At 46.9% G+C, this 19,103-nt stretch overlaps 1 protein-coding gene across 1 annotated transcript in view; it reads left to right on the forward strand.

Annotated features, from left to right (window-relative positions):
* Window positions 1-18,322, forward strand: part of LOC107293091 (myosin-7) — a 65,531-nt gene extending 47,209 nt beyond the window's left edge. The window contains exons 24-36 of the mRNA XM_029285316.1: window positions 329-455; window positions 2,886-3,004; window positions 3,091-3,287; window positions 7,355-7,538; window positions 8,227-8,392; window positions 8,521-8,645; window positions 9,447-9,755; window positions 9,850-10,053; window positions 11,284-11,409; window positions 12,508-12,783; window positions 13,675-13,770; window positions 16,470-16,604; window positions 18,302-18,322. Of these exons, the coding sequence (XP_029141149.1) occupies window positions 329-455; window positions 2,886-3,004; window positions 3,091-3,287; window positions 7,355-7,538; window positions 8,227-8,392; window positions 8,521-8,645; window positions 9,447-9,755; window positions 9,850-10,053; window positions 11,284-11,409; window positions 12,508-12,783; window positions 13,675-13,770; window positions 16,470-16,604; window positions 18,302-18,322 (2,085 nt within the window). The remainder of the gene's footprint in view (window positions 1-328; window positions 456-2,885; window positions 3,005-3,090; window positions 3,288-7,354; window positions 7,539-8,226; window positions 8,393-8,520; window positions 8,646-9,446; window positions 9,756-9,849; window positions 10,054-11,283; window positions 11,410-12,507; window positions 12,784-13,674; window positions 13,771-16,469; window positions 16,605-18,301) is intronic.
* Window positions 18,323-19,103: the final 781 nt, after the last annotated feature.

A 19,103-nucleotide genomic window follows, 5' to 3' on the forward strand; every position in this document is an offset into this window, starting at 1 on the left:
ATTAAGCTGAGTCACTGGACCACACCCCACAGGCTATAAAAGGGAGGTGGTGGCCATTTGGACTCTGTGACGGACAAAGCTAAATCTCTGGCGAAGTAGTTTGCTGTGGATTGAATTTCAAACTGTGTGTATTGTTTTTTGTTTCTGTGTTCTCTGAGTAAAAGTTCTTGGCAGGCAGTTACGGAGCTGCTGCCAAGTTCTTATCTGTGGCGTGGAGTGTGAAGAAGTTATTTAACCCTCGGCTGGCTGTTTGGGTGTGTGTGTCAGACGGGGACAGAACAGCTTCTGCCAGGTTTTCGTCGGGTTTAATTCTTCTATTTCCTGGCAGGCAAATTTGGAGAAGATGTGTCGCACCATCGAGGACCAGTCTACAGATCACCGCGCCAAGTTGGAGGAGACGCAACGGACCCTCAATGACACGAACACCCAACGAGCGAAACTGCTCACCGAAAATGGTAATTTTTCTCCCTCTTGTGTGTCTGTGGAGTTTCCACGTCATCCAGGTCATGGTTGTCCCGAAGATGCTTCTCCAAAAGGCAACTGGACTTTGATTTTCCCTGAAGGCGTTTCGCTTCTCATCCAAGAGGCTTCTTCAGTTCTGGCCGAACGGTGGAGGATGGAAGGATTTATATTCCTTGCAGTCATCTGGTCGTTAGTACTCCCTCTGAGAGTCGTTGAGGCCACTTGGAGGTTTATCTCTGCCCTCAGGGGCACAACACAATCCTTTCAGCAGTTCCAAGAAGGTGTTGTGATTCCGTGCCAGCCTGTGATCCCGGTAGTTGAATCTGGGGAATCAGAGGAGGAGAAGGAGAAGGGGCCTGGAAATGAGCTGCAGGACTTACAAACTAATGAAGAGGCTCGTGATCAAGCTGAGAGCCAGCTGTGCTGGGAAGCTGAATCGGACTCGGAGGAAGCACAGCTGGAAGACCTCAGAGACGCTCATAAATGTAGACAGGTCACACGAGTAGGACAGAGAGAAGCAATGGGGCGACTCCAGGGGAGGAGGAGAAAGCAGTGAGAAGCCATGCCTTGAGGGCTGCGTAACAAAAAGGGAACGTGTGGGCAGGGCTGGTTGCTGGAGGCAACCATTGGCCAAGAACCTCAGAGTCAAGAGATCACGGTCTGTTTATTTTTGCCTGTTAGTTATTTCCTGTTTGACTCGCGCTCCGTTTTTGCTTTCGGGCAAGGCCTCCATTGGAAAAGTGTTCGGTTGCTTTGGTTTTCTGGGACAATGATCAGGTCTGTAACTCAGGGCTTTTCAACCAGTGGTACGGGTACCACCTGTGGTACATTGGCACATGGTAGGTGGTACGCGACCATCCTAGAAAAGTGGTAGCGGGGGGGGAATGAGCTGAACAGGTGGCAGCACCGCACAAGCCTGAGCGAGAGATGGCTGGAGCTGCAGGGTTGTCAGGGATCAGCGGAAGTGCCAGGATCAGTGCCGCTTTCCAGTGCCGCTTTCCAGCTGATCAGCAGAAGTGCCACTTTCCAGTGCCGCTTTCCAGCTGATTGTCAGGGCTCAGCGGAAGCGCCAGGATCAGCGCCAGGTTCCAGCTGGAGCTCGGCGCTGATCCTGGCGCTTCTGCTGAGCCCTGAAGAAGCACCAATCAGCTGGAATGTTGCAGCATTTCCAGGGTCTTGTGATTTACATTCAGATGCTTGGCAACTGATTCATATTTATGACGGTCACAGTGTTCCAGGGTCATGTGAAGTGACCAAACCTGCTGCAACCACCCAGCAGACGGGGGGAATAAAACCCAAACAGCCCCCGCTGCCAATCCTCAAACAGAAATGCTCACAATGAAAACCTCGGACAGGAGGAAGAGCGCGGGCGGGTGGGCAGGCAGGTGTCTTGCTCGGCTGTGGCTTGGGGGGCACTTTTTTCAGTGCCATTGTAACTTCGAACAGTCACTAAGCGCACTGTTGTAAGTCAAGGACTACCTGTACTTCATCACTTCTTTCCTATTTTTTTGATCATCAAGTTTTTGACACCTTGCTAGGTGACGGGTGGTACTCGGATATTGCCATATCCTAAAAGTGGTACAATGGGTGAAAAGGTTGAAAAGCCCTGATCTAGTCCAACCCCCTGCTCAGGCAGGAAACCCTATCCCATTTCAGACAAATGGCTGTCCAGTCTCTTCTTAAAAACTTCCAGTGTTGGCGCATTCACCGCTTCTGGAGGCAGGTTGTTCCACTGGTTAATTGTTCTAACTGTCAGGAAGTTTCTCCTTAGTTCTAGGTTGCTTCTTTCTTTCGTTAGTTTCCACGCGTTGCTTCTTGTCCTGCCTTCAGGCGCTTTGGAAAATAGCTTGACTCCCTCTTCTTTGTGGCAGCCCCTGAGATACTGGAAGACTGCTATCCTGTCCCCCCTCGTCCTTCTCTTCGTTAAACTAGACATACCGAATTCCAGCAGCCTTTCCTTATATGCTTTAGCCTCCAGTCCCCTAATCATCTTAGTTGCTCTTCTCTGTACTCTTTCTAGAGTCTCAACATCTTTTTTACATCGTGGTGACCAAAACTGGATGCAGTATTCCAAGTGTGGCCTTACCAAGGCCTTGTAAAGTGGTATTAACACTTCACCTGATCTTGATTCTGACCCTCTGTTAATGCAGCCCAGCACTGTGTTTGCCTTTTTGGGCAGCTGCAGCACACGGCTGGCTCTTATTTAAGGGATTGTCCACTAGGACTCCGAGATTCCTCTCACAATTACTACTATTGAGCAAGGTACCCCCTATACTATACCTATATCTTCAAGGAAAAACAAAGGAAGTCCAGTTGCCTTCTGAAAAAGCACCTTTGGGTCTCCCTCTTGTTTTCCTACACCTCTTTGTGAGGTCCACCCAGTAGCTGCTGGGACTCAACGTTCCCCTTTTTCCTGTCCTCAGGAGAACTCGCTCGACAGCTTGAAGAGAAAGAGGCCCTCGTCTCCCAGCTGACCCGCGGGAAACAGTCCTACACCCAGCAGATGGAGGACCTCAAGCGACAACTGGAAGAGGAGACCAAGGTGAAGGAACGTCGGTTGGGAAGGGTTTGGGTTTGGGTTGGGAGGTGGACGCCCTCCACATTTACCCGTGTTCCTCGCTGACCTAGGCCAAAAATGCTCTAGCGCACGCTCTGCAGTCCTCCCGCCACGACTGCGATCTTCTGAGGGAACAGTACGAGGAGGAGATGGAAGCCAAAGCTGAGCTTCAGCGGGTCCTCTCCAAGGCCAACTCGGAGGTGGCCCAGTGGAGAACCAAGTATGAAACCGACGCCATACAGAGAACGGAGGAGCTGGAGGAGGCCAAGTAAGTGAGCTAGACCAGGGCTTTTCAACCAGTGGTACGGATACCACCTGTGGTACATTGGCACCTGGCAGGTGGTACGCGACCATCCTAGAAAAGTGGTAGTGGGGGAGGGGAATGAGCTGAACCGGTGGCAGCACCGCACAAGCCTGAGCGAGAGATGGCTGGAGCTGCAGGGCTCTCAGGGCTCAGCGGAAGCACCAGGATCAGTGCCAGGCTCCAGCTGGAGCTCAGCACTGATCCTGGCACTTCTGCTGAGCCCTGAAGAAGCACCAATCAGCTGGAATGTTGCAGCATCTCCAGGGTCTTGTGATTTACATTCAGAGGCTTGGCAACTGATTCATATTTATGACGGTCACAGTGTCCCAGGGTCATGTGAAGTGACCAAAACCTGCTGCAACCACCCAGCAGAGGGGGGGAAATAAAAACCAACCCCCCACCCCACCCCCGCTGCCAATCCTCAACAGAAATGCTCATAACAATGAAAACCTCGGACAGGAGGAAGAGCGCCGCCGGGCGGGCAGGCAGGTGTCTTGCTCGGCTGTGGCTTGGGGGGCACTTTTTTCAGTGCCATTGTAACTTCGAACAGTCACTAAGCGCACTGTTGTAAGTCGAGGACTACCTGTACTTTATCACTTTTTTCTTTTTCCTTTTTTTGGGGGGGGTCATCAAGTTTTTGACACCTTGCTAGGCGACTGGTGGTACTCGGATGTTGCCATCTCCTAAAAGTGATACAGTGGGTGAAAAGGTTGAAAAGCCCTGAGCTAGATGAATTCGAGAGGTCACATCCTGACCTTCACCATGGACAAGGTAGATAGATCACCACCACCGCAGGCCTGACTTCTGAGGTGGTGTTCATGCTTGAAGACACCTTTCCTTGGAGTAGGCAGGCAGTCCCCGACTTACAACTCGCATTGCTCATTGAGATGTTAAGTGCGTTGTGCCTTACTTTATGACCATTATCACGTCATTAAGCGAATCCAGCTTCCTCCCCCCCCCCATTCCTCCATTTGCTTGTCAGACACCGCTGGGAAGGTCGCAAATGTAGTGTAGTGGGGTGCCCCAGGGCTCTGTTCTGGGCCCAGTGCTCTTCAACATCTATATCAACGATTTGGACGAGGGGATAGATGGGGAACTCATCAAATTTGCAGACGACACCAAGCTGGAAGGAATAGCCAACACTCCAGAAGACAGGCTTAGGATACAGGACGATCTGGACAGACTCGAACACTGGATGCTATCTAACAAAATGAAATTCAAGGGTGAAAAAAGTAAGGTTCTACATTTAGGCAAGAAAAACCAAATGTACAGGTATAGTATAGGGGGTACCTTGCTCAATAGTAGTAACTATGAGAGGGACCTCGGAGTCCTAGTGGACAATCACCTAAATAGGAGCCAGCCGTGTGCTGCAGCTGCCAAAAAAGCCAACACAGTGCTGGGCTGCATTAACAGAGGGATAGAATCAAGATCACGTGAAGTGTTAATACCACTTTACAAGGCCTTGGTAAGGCCACACTTGGAATACGGCATCCAGTTTTGGTCACCGCGATGTAAATAAGATGCTGAAACTCTAGAAAGAGTACAGAGAAGAGCAACAAAGATGATTAGGGGACTGGAGGCTAAAACATATAAGGAACGGTTGCTGGAATTGGGTATGTCTAGTTTAATGAAGAGAAGGACGAGGGGGGAACATGATAGCAGGGTTCCAATATCTCAGGGGCTGCCCCAAAGAAGAGGGAGTCAAGCTATTCTCCAAAGCACCAGAAGGCAGGACAAGAAGCAACAGATGGAAATTAACCAAAGAAAAAAAGCAACCTAGAACTAAGGAGAAACTTCCTGACAGTTAGAACAATTAACCAGTGGAACTACCTGCCTCCAGAAGCGGTGAATGCTCCCACACTGGAGGTTTTTAAGAAGAGACTGGACGGCCATTTGTCCGAAATGGTATAGAGTTACCTGCCTGAGCAGGGGGTTGGACTAGATGACCTCCAAGGTCCCTTCCAACTTTACTACTACTACTACTACTACTACTACTACTACTACTACTACTATTATTATTATTATTATTATTATTATTATTATTATTATTATTATTATTATTATTATTATTATTATTAATGGTGATCCGGTAATCCCGGGAGAGTACAACGGTCACAAATACATGCCAGTTGCCATCAAGCGCCCGAATTTTGATCACGTGACCTGGTGGGAAGACCAGCTGTCCGTCAATTTTTTTTTGTCAACAAAGCCCTAACTTCAAATGGCCATTAAACAAAGGGGTTGTAAGTCTAGAACTACCTACTACTCCAAAATCATTTTGGAAGTGCTTAGCAATGGCAGCCTTTCCTACGTGGACTACCGTGTGTTCTGAGAACATCTCCAGGATGATGTCTACCAATTGAGGAAGGAGATTTGAGCCTAACAGGCCTCGCAACCCTCATCTGGGACCTGTTCAGAGCTTCTGACCTCCATATCTTCCTCCCTCCTAAACGTGCACCCCGTACTACGTTTCCCCTCCCTTCCTATGTCTTCTCCACCCCTCCCCTCAAGACCTCGGCCATCTCCTTTCACCGACGCTTCCTCTAATGAAGAAGCTTTTGGCTCAGGTTATATTTGAACTTGACGGCGTATAAGACGAGCAAAAAGCTTGTTGGTTGGAGGAGATTTCCCCATTTAAAAAAAAACAAAAACAAAAACCCAAGGTAGGTGGGTAGGGATGGTTATGCTGGGGGGGGGGGATGTCCTGGTTTTGAGGACCAGAAACTTTTCGGTGACTTACGGAGTGAGGTTTGAATATGTGACCCCCCCCCCCAAATTAGGACTCCCGTCCTTGCAGTTTCCACCTTAAGATTCCACCAAAAGATGTTGAGAATCTGGAAAGAGGGCCGAGAAGAGCAAGAAAGATGATTAGGGGGCTTCATAAAACATGTGAAGAACGGTTGCAGGAATCCGACATGGCTACTCTAGTGAATAGAAGGACCAGGACAGCGACAGGATAGCAGAGTTCCCATATTTGAGGGGCTGCCACAAAGAAAGAGGGGGGGTCAACTTATTTTCCAAAGCACCGGAAGGCAAGACACGAAGCAACGGATGGAAACTCATCAAGGAGAGAAGCAACCTGGAATTAAGGAGAAACTTCCTACTAGTGAGGACAATTAAGCAGTGGAACTGCTTGCCACCAGAGGTGGTGGGTGCTCCAATACTAGGGTTTCCTGCTGGAGCAAGGGGATGGACTAGAACAGGGGTAGGCAACCTTGGCTCTTTTATGACTCGTGGACTTCAATTCCCAGAATTCCTGAGCCAGCCATGCTGAGGGGAAAGGGAGAGGTTTCCAAGCTGAGCCATGCTGGGAGTTGAAGTCCACGAGTCATAAAAGAGCCAAGGTTGCCTACTCCTGGACTATAATATCTCCAAGGTCCTGTTATTCTGTCTCTTACTTTAATGGTAAGCAGCTGGTCTGCCCTTGGAAAGTAAGCAGGGCCAGGGCTTGGATGGGAGACCACCAGGAGATGTAAACTAGAATACGGAGTTGACAAGCCCTCCCAGAAAAAGAGACTGGACGGCCACTTGTCTGGAATGGTATAGGGCAGGGGCAGGCCACCTCGGCTCTTTTATGACTCCTGGACTTCAACTCCCAGAATTCCTGAGCCAGCATGGGGGAAACTATGGCCCCTTCATGACTCATGGACTTCAACTCCCAGAATTCCTGAGGCAACATGGCTCAGCTTGGAAACCTCTCCCTTTCCCCTCAGCATGGCTGGCTCAGGAATTCTGGGAGTTGAAGTCCACGAGTCATAAAAGAGCCAAGGTTGCCTACCCCTGGTCTAGGGTCTCCTGCTTGAGCAGGGGGTTGGACATGAAGTCCTCCAAGGTCCCTTCCAGTTCTATGATTCTCTTATTCTGTTATTGACAACCCTGTTGCAGAGCACAAGATGGTCAGGTGGAGTTGGCTGGCCACTCGTGGTGTTCTTCACCCAGAGAAGGATGGGAGAGTTGCTTTCCACATCAGCTGTGGAAAGGAGAAGGCGTCTTCCGGGGCTAATCTTCTCTCGGTTGTCCTCCCGTGCCAGGAAGAAGCTGGCCCAGAGGCTGCAGGAGGCCGAGGAAGCGGTGGAGGCGGTGAACGCCAAGTGCTCCTCGCTGGAGAAGACCAAACACCGCCTGCAGAACGAGATCGAAGATCTCATGGTGGACGCGGAGCGCTCGAACGCGGCCGCAGCTGCCCTGGACAAGAAGCAAAGGAACTTCGACAAGGTGAGGGTCACAGAGACCCACAGGAGAGGCTGCTCCAGTTCAGCTGGAGGCATTACACCTGTCTGTGGGGCCCGGGACCAGGTATTTCCTGCTTGTGGGAAGCCACCGGGAAAGTTGCCTCGTCTATTATTGGTGGGATTCAGTGAACAATGACAACCAGGGCTTCAGGGATTGCTGTCGCTAAGCACAGCAGAAATTACTGTCGTAGGTTGAGGACTGCCTGTATTTGTAGGGGGGGGAGGAGGAGAGGAAGGAAGAGAGGAAGGGGAAAGGGGAGAAGGATGATGAAATGAGAAGGGGAGGAGAAGGAGGAGGAAAAGAGGAGAAGAGGGGAAGGGGAGGAGGAGGAGAAGGGGGAGGAGAGAAGAAGAAGGGTAAGAGAAAGGGAAGAGGAAGAGGAGATGAAAGGAAGAGGAGAAGGAGGAGGAAGAGAAGGAGAAGAGAAGAAAGAGGAGGGGAAGTGGAAGGGGAGAAGGAGGAGGAGAGGGGGAGAAGGAGAAAGGGAAAAGGAGAAGGAGGAAGAAAGGAGAGGAGAGGAGGAAGAAGAGAGGGAGGAGGAGGAGGAAAAGGAGGAGGAGGAAGGGAAAGGAGATGGGGAAGGAAAAGGGGAAGAAGGAGAAGGAAATGGGATGAAAGGAAAAGAAGAGACCGACTCTTTCTGCCTTCCTCCTCCTCTGCTCCCCCTCAGATCCTCTCGGAATGGAAGCAGAAGAATGAAGAATCTCAGGCAGAGCTGGAGGCATCCCAGAAGGAGTCCCGGTCCCTCAGCACGGAGCTCTTCAAGCTGAAGAACGCCTACGAGGAGTCTCTGGAACACCTGGAGACTTTAAGAAGAGAGAACAAGAACTTACAAGGTGGGTTGAGCTGCGGGGGAAGAGGTTGGCCCAGCAAAAACCCCTTGCCTGGTGGCGCCCGGATGTTGAGGGACACTCTTTTCCGTGTCCTCCTCTCACATCTCCTTCTTCTCCTCCTCCATCCACAGAGGAGATTTCGGATCTCACCGAGCAGCTGAGCCATGGAGCCAAAAGCATGCACGAGTTGGAAAAAGTGAGGAAGCAGCTGGAGTCCGAGAAAGTGGACTTACAAGCAGCGCTGGAGGAGGCAGAGGTGAGGTTCCCTGTTTCCCCTTCCCTCAAACTCCATGGTTTTCCCCCCCTTTCTTATTTCTCTCCTATTTCACTATAAAAGCCACTTAAAAGCATCTGAAGTGGTAGTTAAGCGTCCCTTCCCAGATGGGAACAGAGACAGAGAAGAAGCTTTACTCACCGAATTCACCTACCCTCAACAAGAATTGTTTAAATTAAAGACACAAAAGAGCTAAACAGAACAGTATCTGGAGCAGGGGGCATTTAATTAAAGGCACAAAAGAGCTAAACAAAACAGAATCTGGAGCAGGAGGCGTTTAATTAAAGGTACAAAAGAGCTAAACAGAACAGAACAATCTGGAGCAGGAAGCATTTAATTAAAGGTACAACAGAGCTAAACAGAACAGAATCTGGAGCAGGAGGCATTTAATTAAAGGCGCAAAAGAGCTAAACAGAACAATCTGGAGCAGGAGGCATTTAATTAAAGGTACAAAAGAGCTAAACAGAACAGAATCTGGAGCAGGAGGCATTTAATTAAAGGCGCAAAAGAGCTAAACAGAACAGAACAGAATCTGGAGCAGGAGGCATTTAATTAAAGGCGCAAAAGAGCTAAACAGAACAACAGAATCTGGAGCAGGAGGCATTTAATTAAAGGTACAAAAGAGCTAAAGAGAACCATTCTAGAACTAAGAAAGCTTCCAGATCTCAGTATTATTTTTTTTCTCCTTTCTCCTTCATCATTTTCCCCATAATTCTTTGTTGATCTGTGACGATAAGAAAGATTGATTATTTGATTGATACCCATAATTCTTTGACTCCCCAGGCATCTTTGGAACATGAGGAAGGGAAGATCCTCCGGGCCCAGCTGGAGTTCAACCAAATCAAGGCCGAAATTGAGCGCAAGTTGGCCGAGAAGGATGAGGAGATGGAGCAGGCCAAGCGGAATCACCTGAGGACGGTGGACTCGCTTCAAGCTTCCCTGGATGCCGAGACCCGCAGCCGCAATGAGGCCCTGAGGATCAAGAAGAAGATGGAGGGCGACCTCAACGACATGGAGATCCAGCTTAGCCAAGCGAACCGGGTGGCTGCTGAGGTTCAGAAGCACCTCAAGATCGCTCACGCCCACCTCAAGGTAAGGAGATATGGAGACCTTTATATCTTCCTTGCTCATCCATAGTTTTCTGGGCTCAATGTTTGCTTCAGGCTATGTTTTTTGAATGGCCCAGGACAATCAGATTCAACTGGACGATGCCCTTCGAGCCAATGAGGACCTGAAGGAGAACATCGCCATTGTGGAGAGGCGCAATACACTGCTGCAGGCTGAGCTGGAAGAGCTACGCTGCGTATTGGAGCAGACGGAGCGTGGGCGGAAACTGGCGGAACAGGAGCTGACGGAGGCCAGTGAGAGGGTCCAGCTCCTCCATTCTCAGGTGAAGGGAGAGCATCTGATCCTTCTCATGTTTCTTTGAGTCTCGTTCTGTAGGAGCCACAGAGGTGACCTTGGAGAAGTGATCCAGAGCCTGTTCAGACAACCACAGATGGTGAAGGGTGCTTTAAACATAGACAGGAGGGAAAGTTTTAGGAAAAGATTCACATTGGCTGATCACTGGAGCAGTGCTTCTCAACCTTGGCAACTTTAAGATGAGTGGACTCTAACTCCAGGTTCTGGACATAGGTTCTGAGGGAATAGATTTCAGATGCAGGTTCTGAGGGAATAAAGTAGGTTTTGTATACAAGTTCTGAGGGAATAAAATAGGTTCCAAATGAAGGCTCAGAGGGAATAAAATAAGTTGCAAATGCAGGTTCTGAGGGAATAAAGAAAGTTCCAGATGCAGGTTCTGAGGGAATAAAGTAGGTTCTGGATGCAGGTTTGAGCAGTGGTGGGATTCAAATATGTGAACAACCGGTTCTCTGTGTGGATGCCGCTTCTGGGCCTGGGCAACAAAAAAGTTAGCTACCGGTTCTGCCGAACTGGTGCGAACCAGCTGAATCCCACCACTGGGTCTGAGGGAATAAAGTAAGTTTCGGATGTAGATTCTGAGGGAATAAAGTAGGTTCCAGATACATGTTCTGAGGGAATAAAGTAGGTTCCAGATGTAGGTTCTGAGGGAATAAAGAAGGTTCTGGATGCAGGTTCTGAGGGAATAAAATAGGTTCTGGATGTAGGTTCTGAGGGAATAAAGAAGGTTCTGGATGCAGGTTCTGAGGGAATAATGTAGGTTCCATATGCAGGTTCTGAGGGAATAAAGTAGGTTCTGTATGCAGGTTCTGAGGGAATAAAGTAGGTTCCGGATACAGGTTCTGAGGGAATAAAGTAGGTTCCGGATACAGGATCTGAGGGAATAAAATAGGTTCCGGATGTAGGTTCCAAAGAAACAAAATAGGTTCCGGATCTAGCTTCTGAGGGCATAAAGTAGGTTCTGGATGTAGATTCTGAGGGAATAAAGTAGGTTCCAGATGTAGGTTCTGAGGGAATAAAATAGGCTCCGAATGTAGATTCTGAGGGAATAAAATAGGTTCTGGGTGGTTTCAAGCAAACTTTGACCTTCATAGGTCCCATACTACATGAAGACACCAATTGTTTGGACCTGTCAGTTGATCTTCTTTTATTTCTCCTGTTGTGGTTTGACTCACTAATTGAGATTGCCATTTTTCTCCAGAACACCAGCCTCATCAATCAAAAGAAGAAGATGGAGACTGATCTGACCCAGCTTCAGTCAGAAGTGGAAGAAGCTGTGCAGGAATGCAGAAACGCTGAGGAGAAGGCCAAGAAAGCCATCACGGATGTGCGTGAGAGCGAAATCACGGACGGGGGTTGACCACGAATGGTCCATAATGACAATTTGACTCTTTCTCGCATTAAGTAATCAGAGGTCTCCAAAGCTTGGCAACTTTAAGACTTGTGGGCTTCAACTTCCAGAACTTCCATGGCTGGCTGGGCAATTCTGGGAGTTGAAGTCCACAAGTCTTAAAGTTGTCAAGTTTGGAGACCCCTGATCTACATGGAGGGTCACCAGGCCCTCCAAGAAAAATTCTTCTACCTTCTCTCCTTCTTTTGGGAATATAATGACTCACTATCAATGAAGGAAAATAGTTGTAGGTTGAAATGAGGGGTCTTTGGCGTACTCTGAGCTGGGTGGTTTCCTTGCGGACGTTTCATGACCCAACTAGGTAACATCATCAGTGCTAGCATGGAGTGCTGTTTGCTGTCAGTTTACATTCTGATGTCTTGCCTGTCTGTCCGATGATGTTATCTAGTTAGGGTAATGAAACGTCCGCAAGAAAACCACCCAGCTCAGAGAGCACCAAGGACCCCTCGGCTCTCTTAACGACCAGTGACTTATGACTGTAATTCTAGCCTTAATTACAATTATAGGTCTAGAACAGGGGTAGGCCACCTTGGCTCTTTTATGTCTTGTGGACTTCAACTCCCAGAATTCCTGAGCCAGCCATGCTGAGGGGAAAGGGAGAGGTTTCCAAGCTGAGCCATGCGGGCTCAGGAATTCTGGGAGCTGAAGTCCACAAGTCATGAAGGGGCCATAGTTCCCCCATGCTGGCTCAGGAATTCTGGGAGTTGAAGTCCACAAGTCATGAAGAAGCCAAAGTTTCCCTCATGCTGGCTCAGGAATTCTGGGAGTTGAAGTCCACGAGTCATAAAAGAGCCAAGGTGGCCTACCCCTGGCCTAGAATATGGACATTTCACAATTATGTGAAATGAGACTCATCTCCATGTTCCCCTTTGCTTTGGTCCACCAGAGGCATCCTGGGTCAAAAGAAGACCCGTAATGTTGACATGAATTATTAGCCCGTGAGTTTAGGACTAACTTCCCCATTAACGCCAAGAGTAAGGTCCGACGGACGTCTTTCTCCCTTGAATGGGGCAGGCGGCCATGATGGCGGAGGAGCTGAAGAAGGAGCAGGACACCAGCGCCCACCTGGAGAGGATGAAGAAGAACATGGAGCAGACCATCAAGGACCTCCAGATGCGCCTGGACGAGGCGGAGCAGCTGGCCCTGAAGGGCGGCAAGAAGCAGCTTCAGAAACTGGAGGCCCGAGTGCGGGAGCTGGAGAACGAGCTGGAAGGGGAGCAGAAACGCAACGTGGAGAACGTCAAGGGCATGCGCAAGTGCGAGAGACGCATCAAGGAGCTCACCTACCAGGTGAGGAGCTCAGAAAGCACCGATGACCTCTTCCATTTCCTCCCCCTCCCCTCCTCCTCCTTCTCCTCTACTCCACAAACCCCTCTTCCTTCTAGCACTGATGATGTTCCCTAGTTGGGTCATGACACGTCTGCAAGAAAACCACCAAGTTCACCAAGGTTCCCTAGAGTCCTCCTCCTCTTCCTTCTCCTCCTCCTCTCCTCCTTCTCTTCTTCCCCTTCCTCTCCTCCTCCTCCTTAAACCCTCCACCACCACCACCACCACCTTTTGCTCTTCCTCCTCCTCCTCCTCTTCCTCCCTTTATCCTCTACCCACAAACCTCACTCCCTTCTAGCACTGATGATGTTACCTAGTTGGGTCATGAAACATTTGCAAGAAAACCACTAAGCTCAGAGAGCACCAAAGACCCCACAGTTGTCCTCCTCCTCCTCCTCCTGCTGTCTCCACAATCCCCCTCCCTTCTAGCACTGATGATGTTACCTGGTTGGGTCATGAAACGTCTGCAAGAAAACCACCCAACTCAGAGAGCACCAAGGACACCACAGTCCTCCTCCTCCTCCTCCTCCTCCTCCTGTCTCCACAATCCCCCCCTCCTTTCTAGCACTGATGATGTTCCCTAGTTGGGTCATGAAACGTCTGCAAGAAAACCCCCCAGCTCAGAAAGCATCTCAAGGACCCCCACAAATCCAGGTTTTTTTTTCCTTTTTTCGTAAACCAGTTTCAGCTTGATCATTTTGATGGCCCTTTGAAAGTACCCCGTGGGTGACACGATTCAGACATCCAGCGAAAACCATGATCTCCTAGAGAAGGGGAGATGTGCGTGGTTAATGATGGTCCTGACCTCCATCCATCCCTCCACCCATCCTTTCTCCTTTTTTTTTTCTTTGGCAGACCGAAGAGGACAAGAAGAACTTGCTGAGACTCCAAGACCTGGTGGACAAGTTGCAGATGAAGGTGAAAGCTTATAAAAGACAAGCCGAAGAAGCGGTGAGTTCCTAAGCTTGGGTCCCTTCCAGCCAGTCCTCGACTTACAACGATTCGTTTAGTGACCGTTGAAGCCGCTGGAAAAAAGCGACTGAGGGCCGCCTTTCCCACGGCCGTTGCAGCATCCCCACGGTCACCTCATCCCAAATTCGGACGCTTGGAAACTGGCATGTACTTACGACGGTTACAGCGTCCCGCGATCCCCCTTTTTGCGACCTTTTGCTGAGCAAAGTCCGCGGGGGACTCCAGATTCACTTAGCAGCCATGTGACTAACTTAACAAGTGAACAACATGGGCAAGAGGGGGCGTCAAATGGGACAAAGCTTGCTTAACCACGGCCTCGCTTAACAACATAAATTTTGGGCTCCGTCGTGGTCATAAGACCGAGGACTGCCTGTATTCTGTTGGTGCTGAAGGCTTTCTCACTTTAGTCAAACTGCTTAGCCTAATGCTGAGATTTCGGTCCATCTTAAAGCTTTTGCCAGACTTTTAAACAGCTTGGCAAGATCTCTTAAGCCCTGGATGACCTTAGGCTGAAACCACGGAGGATAACAGTAATAATAATAATAATAATAATAATAATAATAATAATAATAATAATAATAATAATAATAATAATAATAATAATAATAATAATAATAATAATAATAATAATAGTAGTAGTAGTAGTAGTAGTAGTAGTAGTAGTAATATAGTAGTAATAATAATAATGATGATGATGATGATGTTGGAAGGGACCTTGGAGGTCATCTAGTCCAACCCCCTGCTCAGCCAGGAAAGCCTATACCATTTCAGACAAATGGCTGTCCAATCTCTTCTTAAAAACTTTCAGTATTGGAGAAGGGAGGGAGGGAGGGAGGGAGGGAGGAAGGAAAGAAGGAAGGAAGGAAGGAAGGAAGGAAGGTTCCTTCCTTCCTTCCTTCCTTCCTTCCTTCCTTCCTTCCTTCCTTCCTTCCTTTTGTCAATAACAGACTCAGAAGGGACCTTGGAGGTCATCAAGTCCAACCCTCTGCTCAGGCAGGTAACTCTATATCATTTCGGACAAATGGCTGTCCAGTCTCTTCTTAAAAACTTCCAGTGTTGGAGCATTCACCACTTCTGGAGGCAGGTGGTTCCACTGGTTAATTGTTCTAACTATGGGACAGAGTAAACGAGAAAAGAATTGTTCCTTTTACACCTAGTCCTCAACTTACAACCGTTTATTCAGTGGCCGTTCGAAGTTACAGCAGGACTGAGAAAAGTCACTTCGGACCGTTTTTCCACACTTACGACCGTTGCAGCCTCTCCCATGATCACGTGACCAGAATTCAGATGCTTGGCAACTGGCATGTACTTACGACAGTTGCAGTGTCCCGGGGTTATGTGATCCCCTTTTGCGACCTTCTGACAACAAAGTCAGTGGGAGAAAGCCAGATTCACTTAACGACCGGGTGACTAACTTAATAACTGCGGCGATTCACTTAACAACCGTGGGAAGAAAGGGGGTCAAATGGGGTCAAAATTCACTTAACAAATGTCTCACTTAACAACCGAATTTTTTCGGCCCCAATTGTGATCATAAGTCAAAAAAACTGCCTGTGTCGTAGCTACACCTCATTTGTTGGAATGTATTCTCCAAAGTTGGAAAAAAATCCGTGTTCGTTTCTGGAAAGGAGTCCGCTAGCATCTTTGCAGACTAACTAATTTTGTTTTAAAATCATTAAAAAATAAATAAATAAATTAAGAAATACCTCATCTTAACGATGAAAGAAAGGCCGTAAAAATCAATTCTGGGGATGCCACAAGCCACTTTACAACCTTGGTGAGTTGCAACTGGGATACTACGCAAACGAGGTTACGGATCGTAGCCAAAATGATCAGGGGCCTAGAAGCCAAAACATACGAAGAACGATTGCAGGAACCGGAGATACCTTGTCTAGTGAAAAGAAGGACGTAGGGGGGTGACATGATGGCGGCCTTCCAATCTCTCAGGGGCTGCCCCAAAGAAGAGGGAGTCAAGCTATTCTCCAAAGCACCTGAAGAAGCAACGGATGGAAACTAATCAGGGAGAGAAGCAACCTGGAACTGAGGAGAAATTTCCTGACAGAACAATTAAATCGGTGGAACGGCTTGCCGCCAGAAGTTGTGAACGCTCCCAACACTGGAGGTTTTTAAGAAGAGACTGGACAGCCACTTGTCTGAAATGGTAGAGGGTCTCCTGCGAGAGCAGGGGGTTGGACTAGATGACCACTAAGGTCCCTTCCAATTCTGTTACTCTTACCTGACAACTGCTCCTGTGCCTCTTCTCGGTTGTGTGCTCTGTGGGCCAGTCATATGGAGATCCTTCAGCTGATCCTTCACAGGATTTTAATTTCCAGATCCTTCCCCAATCTGGTTCTTCCTCTTCGGACCTTGATCTCCTGTCCCTTTCTGGAGTGTCATGTCCACAACCGGACAGTGGACTCCAAACGAAGAGAGTAGCAAGAACAACGTCCCTCAATCCTTTTCTACTCCCCCTCTCAGGAGGAACAGGCCAATACCAACCTCGCCAAATTCCGGAAGGTTCAGCACGAGTTGGACGAGGCGGAGGAGCGGGCGGACATCGCNGGACCTTGATCTCCTGTCCCTTTCTGGAGTGTCATGTCCACAACCGGACAGTGGACTCCAAACGAAGAGAGTAGCAAGAACAACGTCCCTCAATCCTTTTCTACTCCCCCTCTCAGGAGGAACAGGCCAATACCAACCTCGCCAAATTCCGGAAGGTTCAGCACGAGTTGGACGAGGCGGAGGAGCGGGCGGACATCGCTGAGTCCCAGGTCAACAAGCTGAAGGCTAAAACCCGTGACGTGGGAGGAAAGGTGAGTCCTTATTTTGGGGCGGGCGGCGGGCGGGCTAAGAGGAGGAAGGACAGAATTAGCAACCGGTTGAAAAGGGCCTCTTTCTCGTTTTTATGTTTTTGACTTACTCACCGTTTGCTCCTATCAGGTAGATAGAGTTGGGGGAGAGGAGATATAGAGAAAAAAAAATAGAGCGATAGATGGAATGGACAAATGGATGATAGATAGGACAGACAGACATATAGAGATGATAGCTGACGTATGATGGTTGATAGATGATAGATATAGATATTTATAGAGAAAGACAGAAGCAGAGAGAGACAGAGACGGGGATAGATAGATAGATAGATAGATAGATAGATAGATGGATGGATGGATGGATGGATGGATGGATGGATGGAGATAGGTAGGTAGGTAGGTAGGTAGGTAGGTAGGTAGGTAGATAGATAGATAGATAGATAGATAGGTAAGAGCAAAAGAGAGACTTTTTAGCTTTTTTGTGATAAAAGTTTCCTGGTTTGGTCTACATCGTGGGACAGACAGCTACCCAGGGCAATATTGACTATGGAATTGACACTAGGCAATATATCCCTCTCATCCAAATTAAATTTCCTTTAACATGCTGGAACTGAATCGAAGAGAAGGGAAGAGAACAGAAGAGAAGACAGAATGGAAAAGAGAATAGGATAGGATAAAACAAAGAATAGAATAGAATAGAATAGAATAGAATAGAATAGAATAGAATAGAATAGAATAGAATAGAATAGAATAGAAATAAAAATAATAGAATAGAATAGAATAGAGTAGAATAGAATAGAATAGAATAGAATAGAATAGAAAAGAAAAGAAAAGAAAAGAAAAGAAAAGAAATAAGGAATAGAATAGAATAGAGTAGAATAGAAATAAGAATAGAATAGAAATAAAAATAGAATAGAATAGAATAGAATAGAAATAAGGAATAGAATAGAGTAGAATAGAAATAAGAATAGAATAGAAATAAGAATAGAATAGAAATAAAAATAGAATAGAATAGAATAGAATAGAATAGAATAGAAATAAGGAATAGAATAGAGTAGAGTAGAGTGGAGTAGAGTAGAGTAGAATAGAAATAAAAATAGAATAGAATAGAATAGAATAGAAAAGAAATAAGGAATAGAATAGAGTAGAATAGAAATAAGAATAGAATAGAAATAAGAATAGAATAGAAATAAGAATAGAATAGAAATAAAAATAGAATAGAATAGAATAGAATAGAAATAAGGAATAGAATAGAGTAGAGTAGAGTGGAGTAGAGTAGAGTAGAATAGAAATAAAAATAGAATAGAATAGAATAGAATAGAATAGAAAAGAAATAAGGAATAGAATAGAGTAGAATAGAAATAAGAATAGAATAGAAATAAAAATAGAATAGAATAGAATAGAATAGAATAGAATAGAAGAATAGAATAGAATAGAATAGAATAGAACAGAACAGAATAGATCTTTCTTGGCCAAGTGTGATTAGACACAGAAGGAGTTTGTCTCCAGTGCAGAAGCCCTCATGCAAAACAACAAGGTAATATTAATCATAATAACGAAGGTCCTTCACCGCTCCTAGGGGGATCCCACAACAGAGAAAAATATGTGTATATTTCACAGCAGCAAAGAATTGTGATTGATTTCTGCTGTCTCCGTTTATTTTTTTTTTCACGCTTCCCCTTTCTGCTTCTCTCTTCCAGACACTTCACGATGAAGAGTGAGAAAGTCTGGAAAACTCATTTTAGCCAAAGTAGCCATTTAACGACCCTTTTTGCCTGGAGAGGCCCTAACACGAATGTAGTGCAGTGAAATAAACCTGAATAGCAACAAAAAAATCTCGTTTCCCACACATTTCTATTGCTCAGACTTGAAATGTGTTTTAAGCACCATCAAACACATTTTCCCTGTTAAAATAAAATAATGTCGATATCGTCTTCACATGAAAAACAATTTCCAAAATTCACATTTAGGTCATGCATGTTATTACGCCTTTTCTAAACAAGTGTGCCTTTGAGCTACGTTATCAGGTACAATATGAGTGGTAGAAATGAATATTTTCCTAATATCTTATTAGTGACTTAAAAATTAAAAAAAATGTGCAAGGATCTGAAGTTGCAAGGATCAATGGTGCCCCCTGGTGTTCGGAAGTGGCGTCTGCAGGCGAAATTAGATTTTATACTAAGAAGTTATTCCCTGTAGGATGGCGCCCTCCAGTGGTGATGTTGAGTGTTACAGTCCATTTTTATAAATGGGGAAAGAAGGAATTGGACCTGACTGAATTTAATATCAAAAGTGGAGTTATTCTCTTCCAATCAGGCAGAAGGGGATATGCATCATTTAACAGTGAAAACAAGCTGCCATCTAATTTATAATTATCAATTTAGATGAGAAATTCGCAGTGGATCCAGCTGCTGAAGTTCTTTTCTGAGGTTCAGTTGTCAGATGGGTTTTGCCCCATTTTATGACCTTTCTTGCCACCGTTCTTAAGTAAATCACTGCAGT

This window comes from Protobothrops mucrosquamatus, unplaced genomic scaffold (genome assembly GCF_001527695.2).
Source record: "Protobothrops mucrosquamatus isolate PMUCROS unplaced genomic scaffold, P.Mucros_1.0 scaffold1499, whole genome shotgun sequence".
Lineage (NCBI taxonomy): Eukaryota > Metazoa > Chordata > Lepidosauria > Squamata > Viperidae > Protobothrops > Protobothrops mucrosquamatus.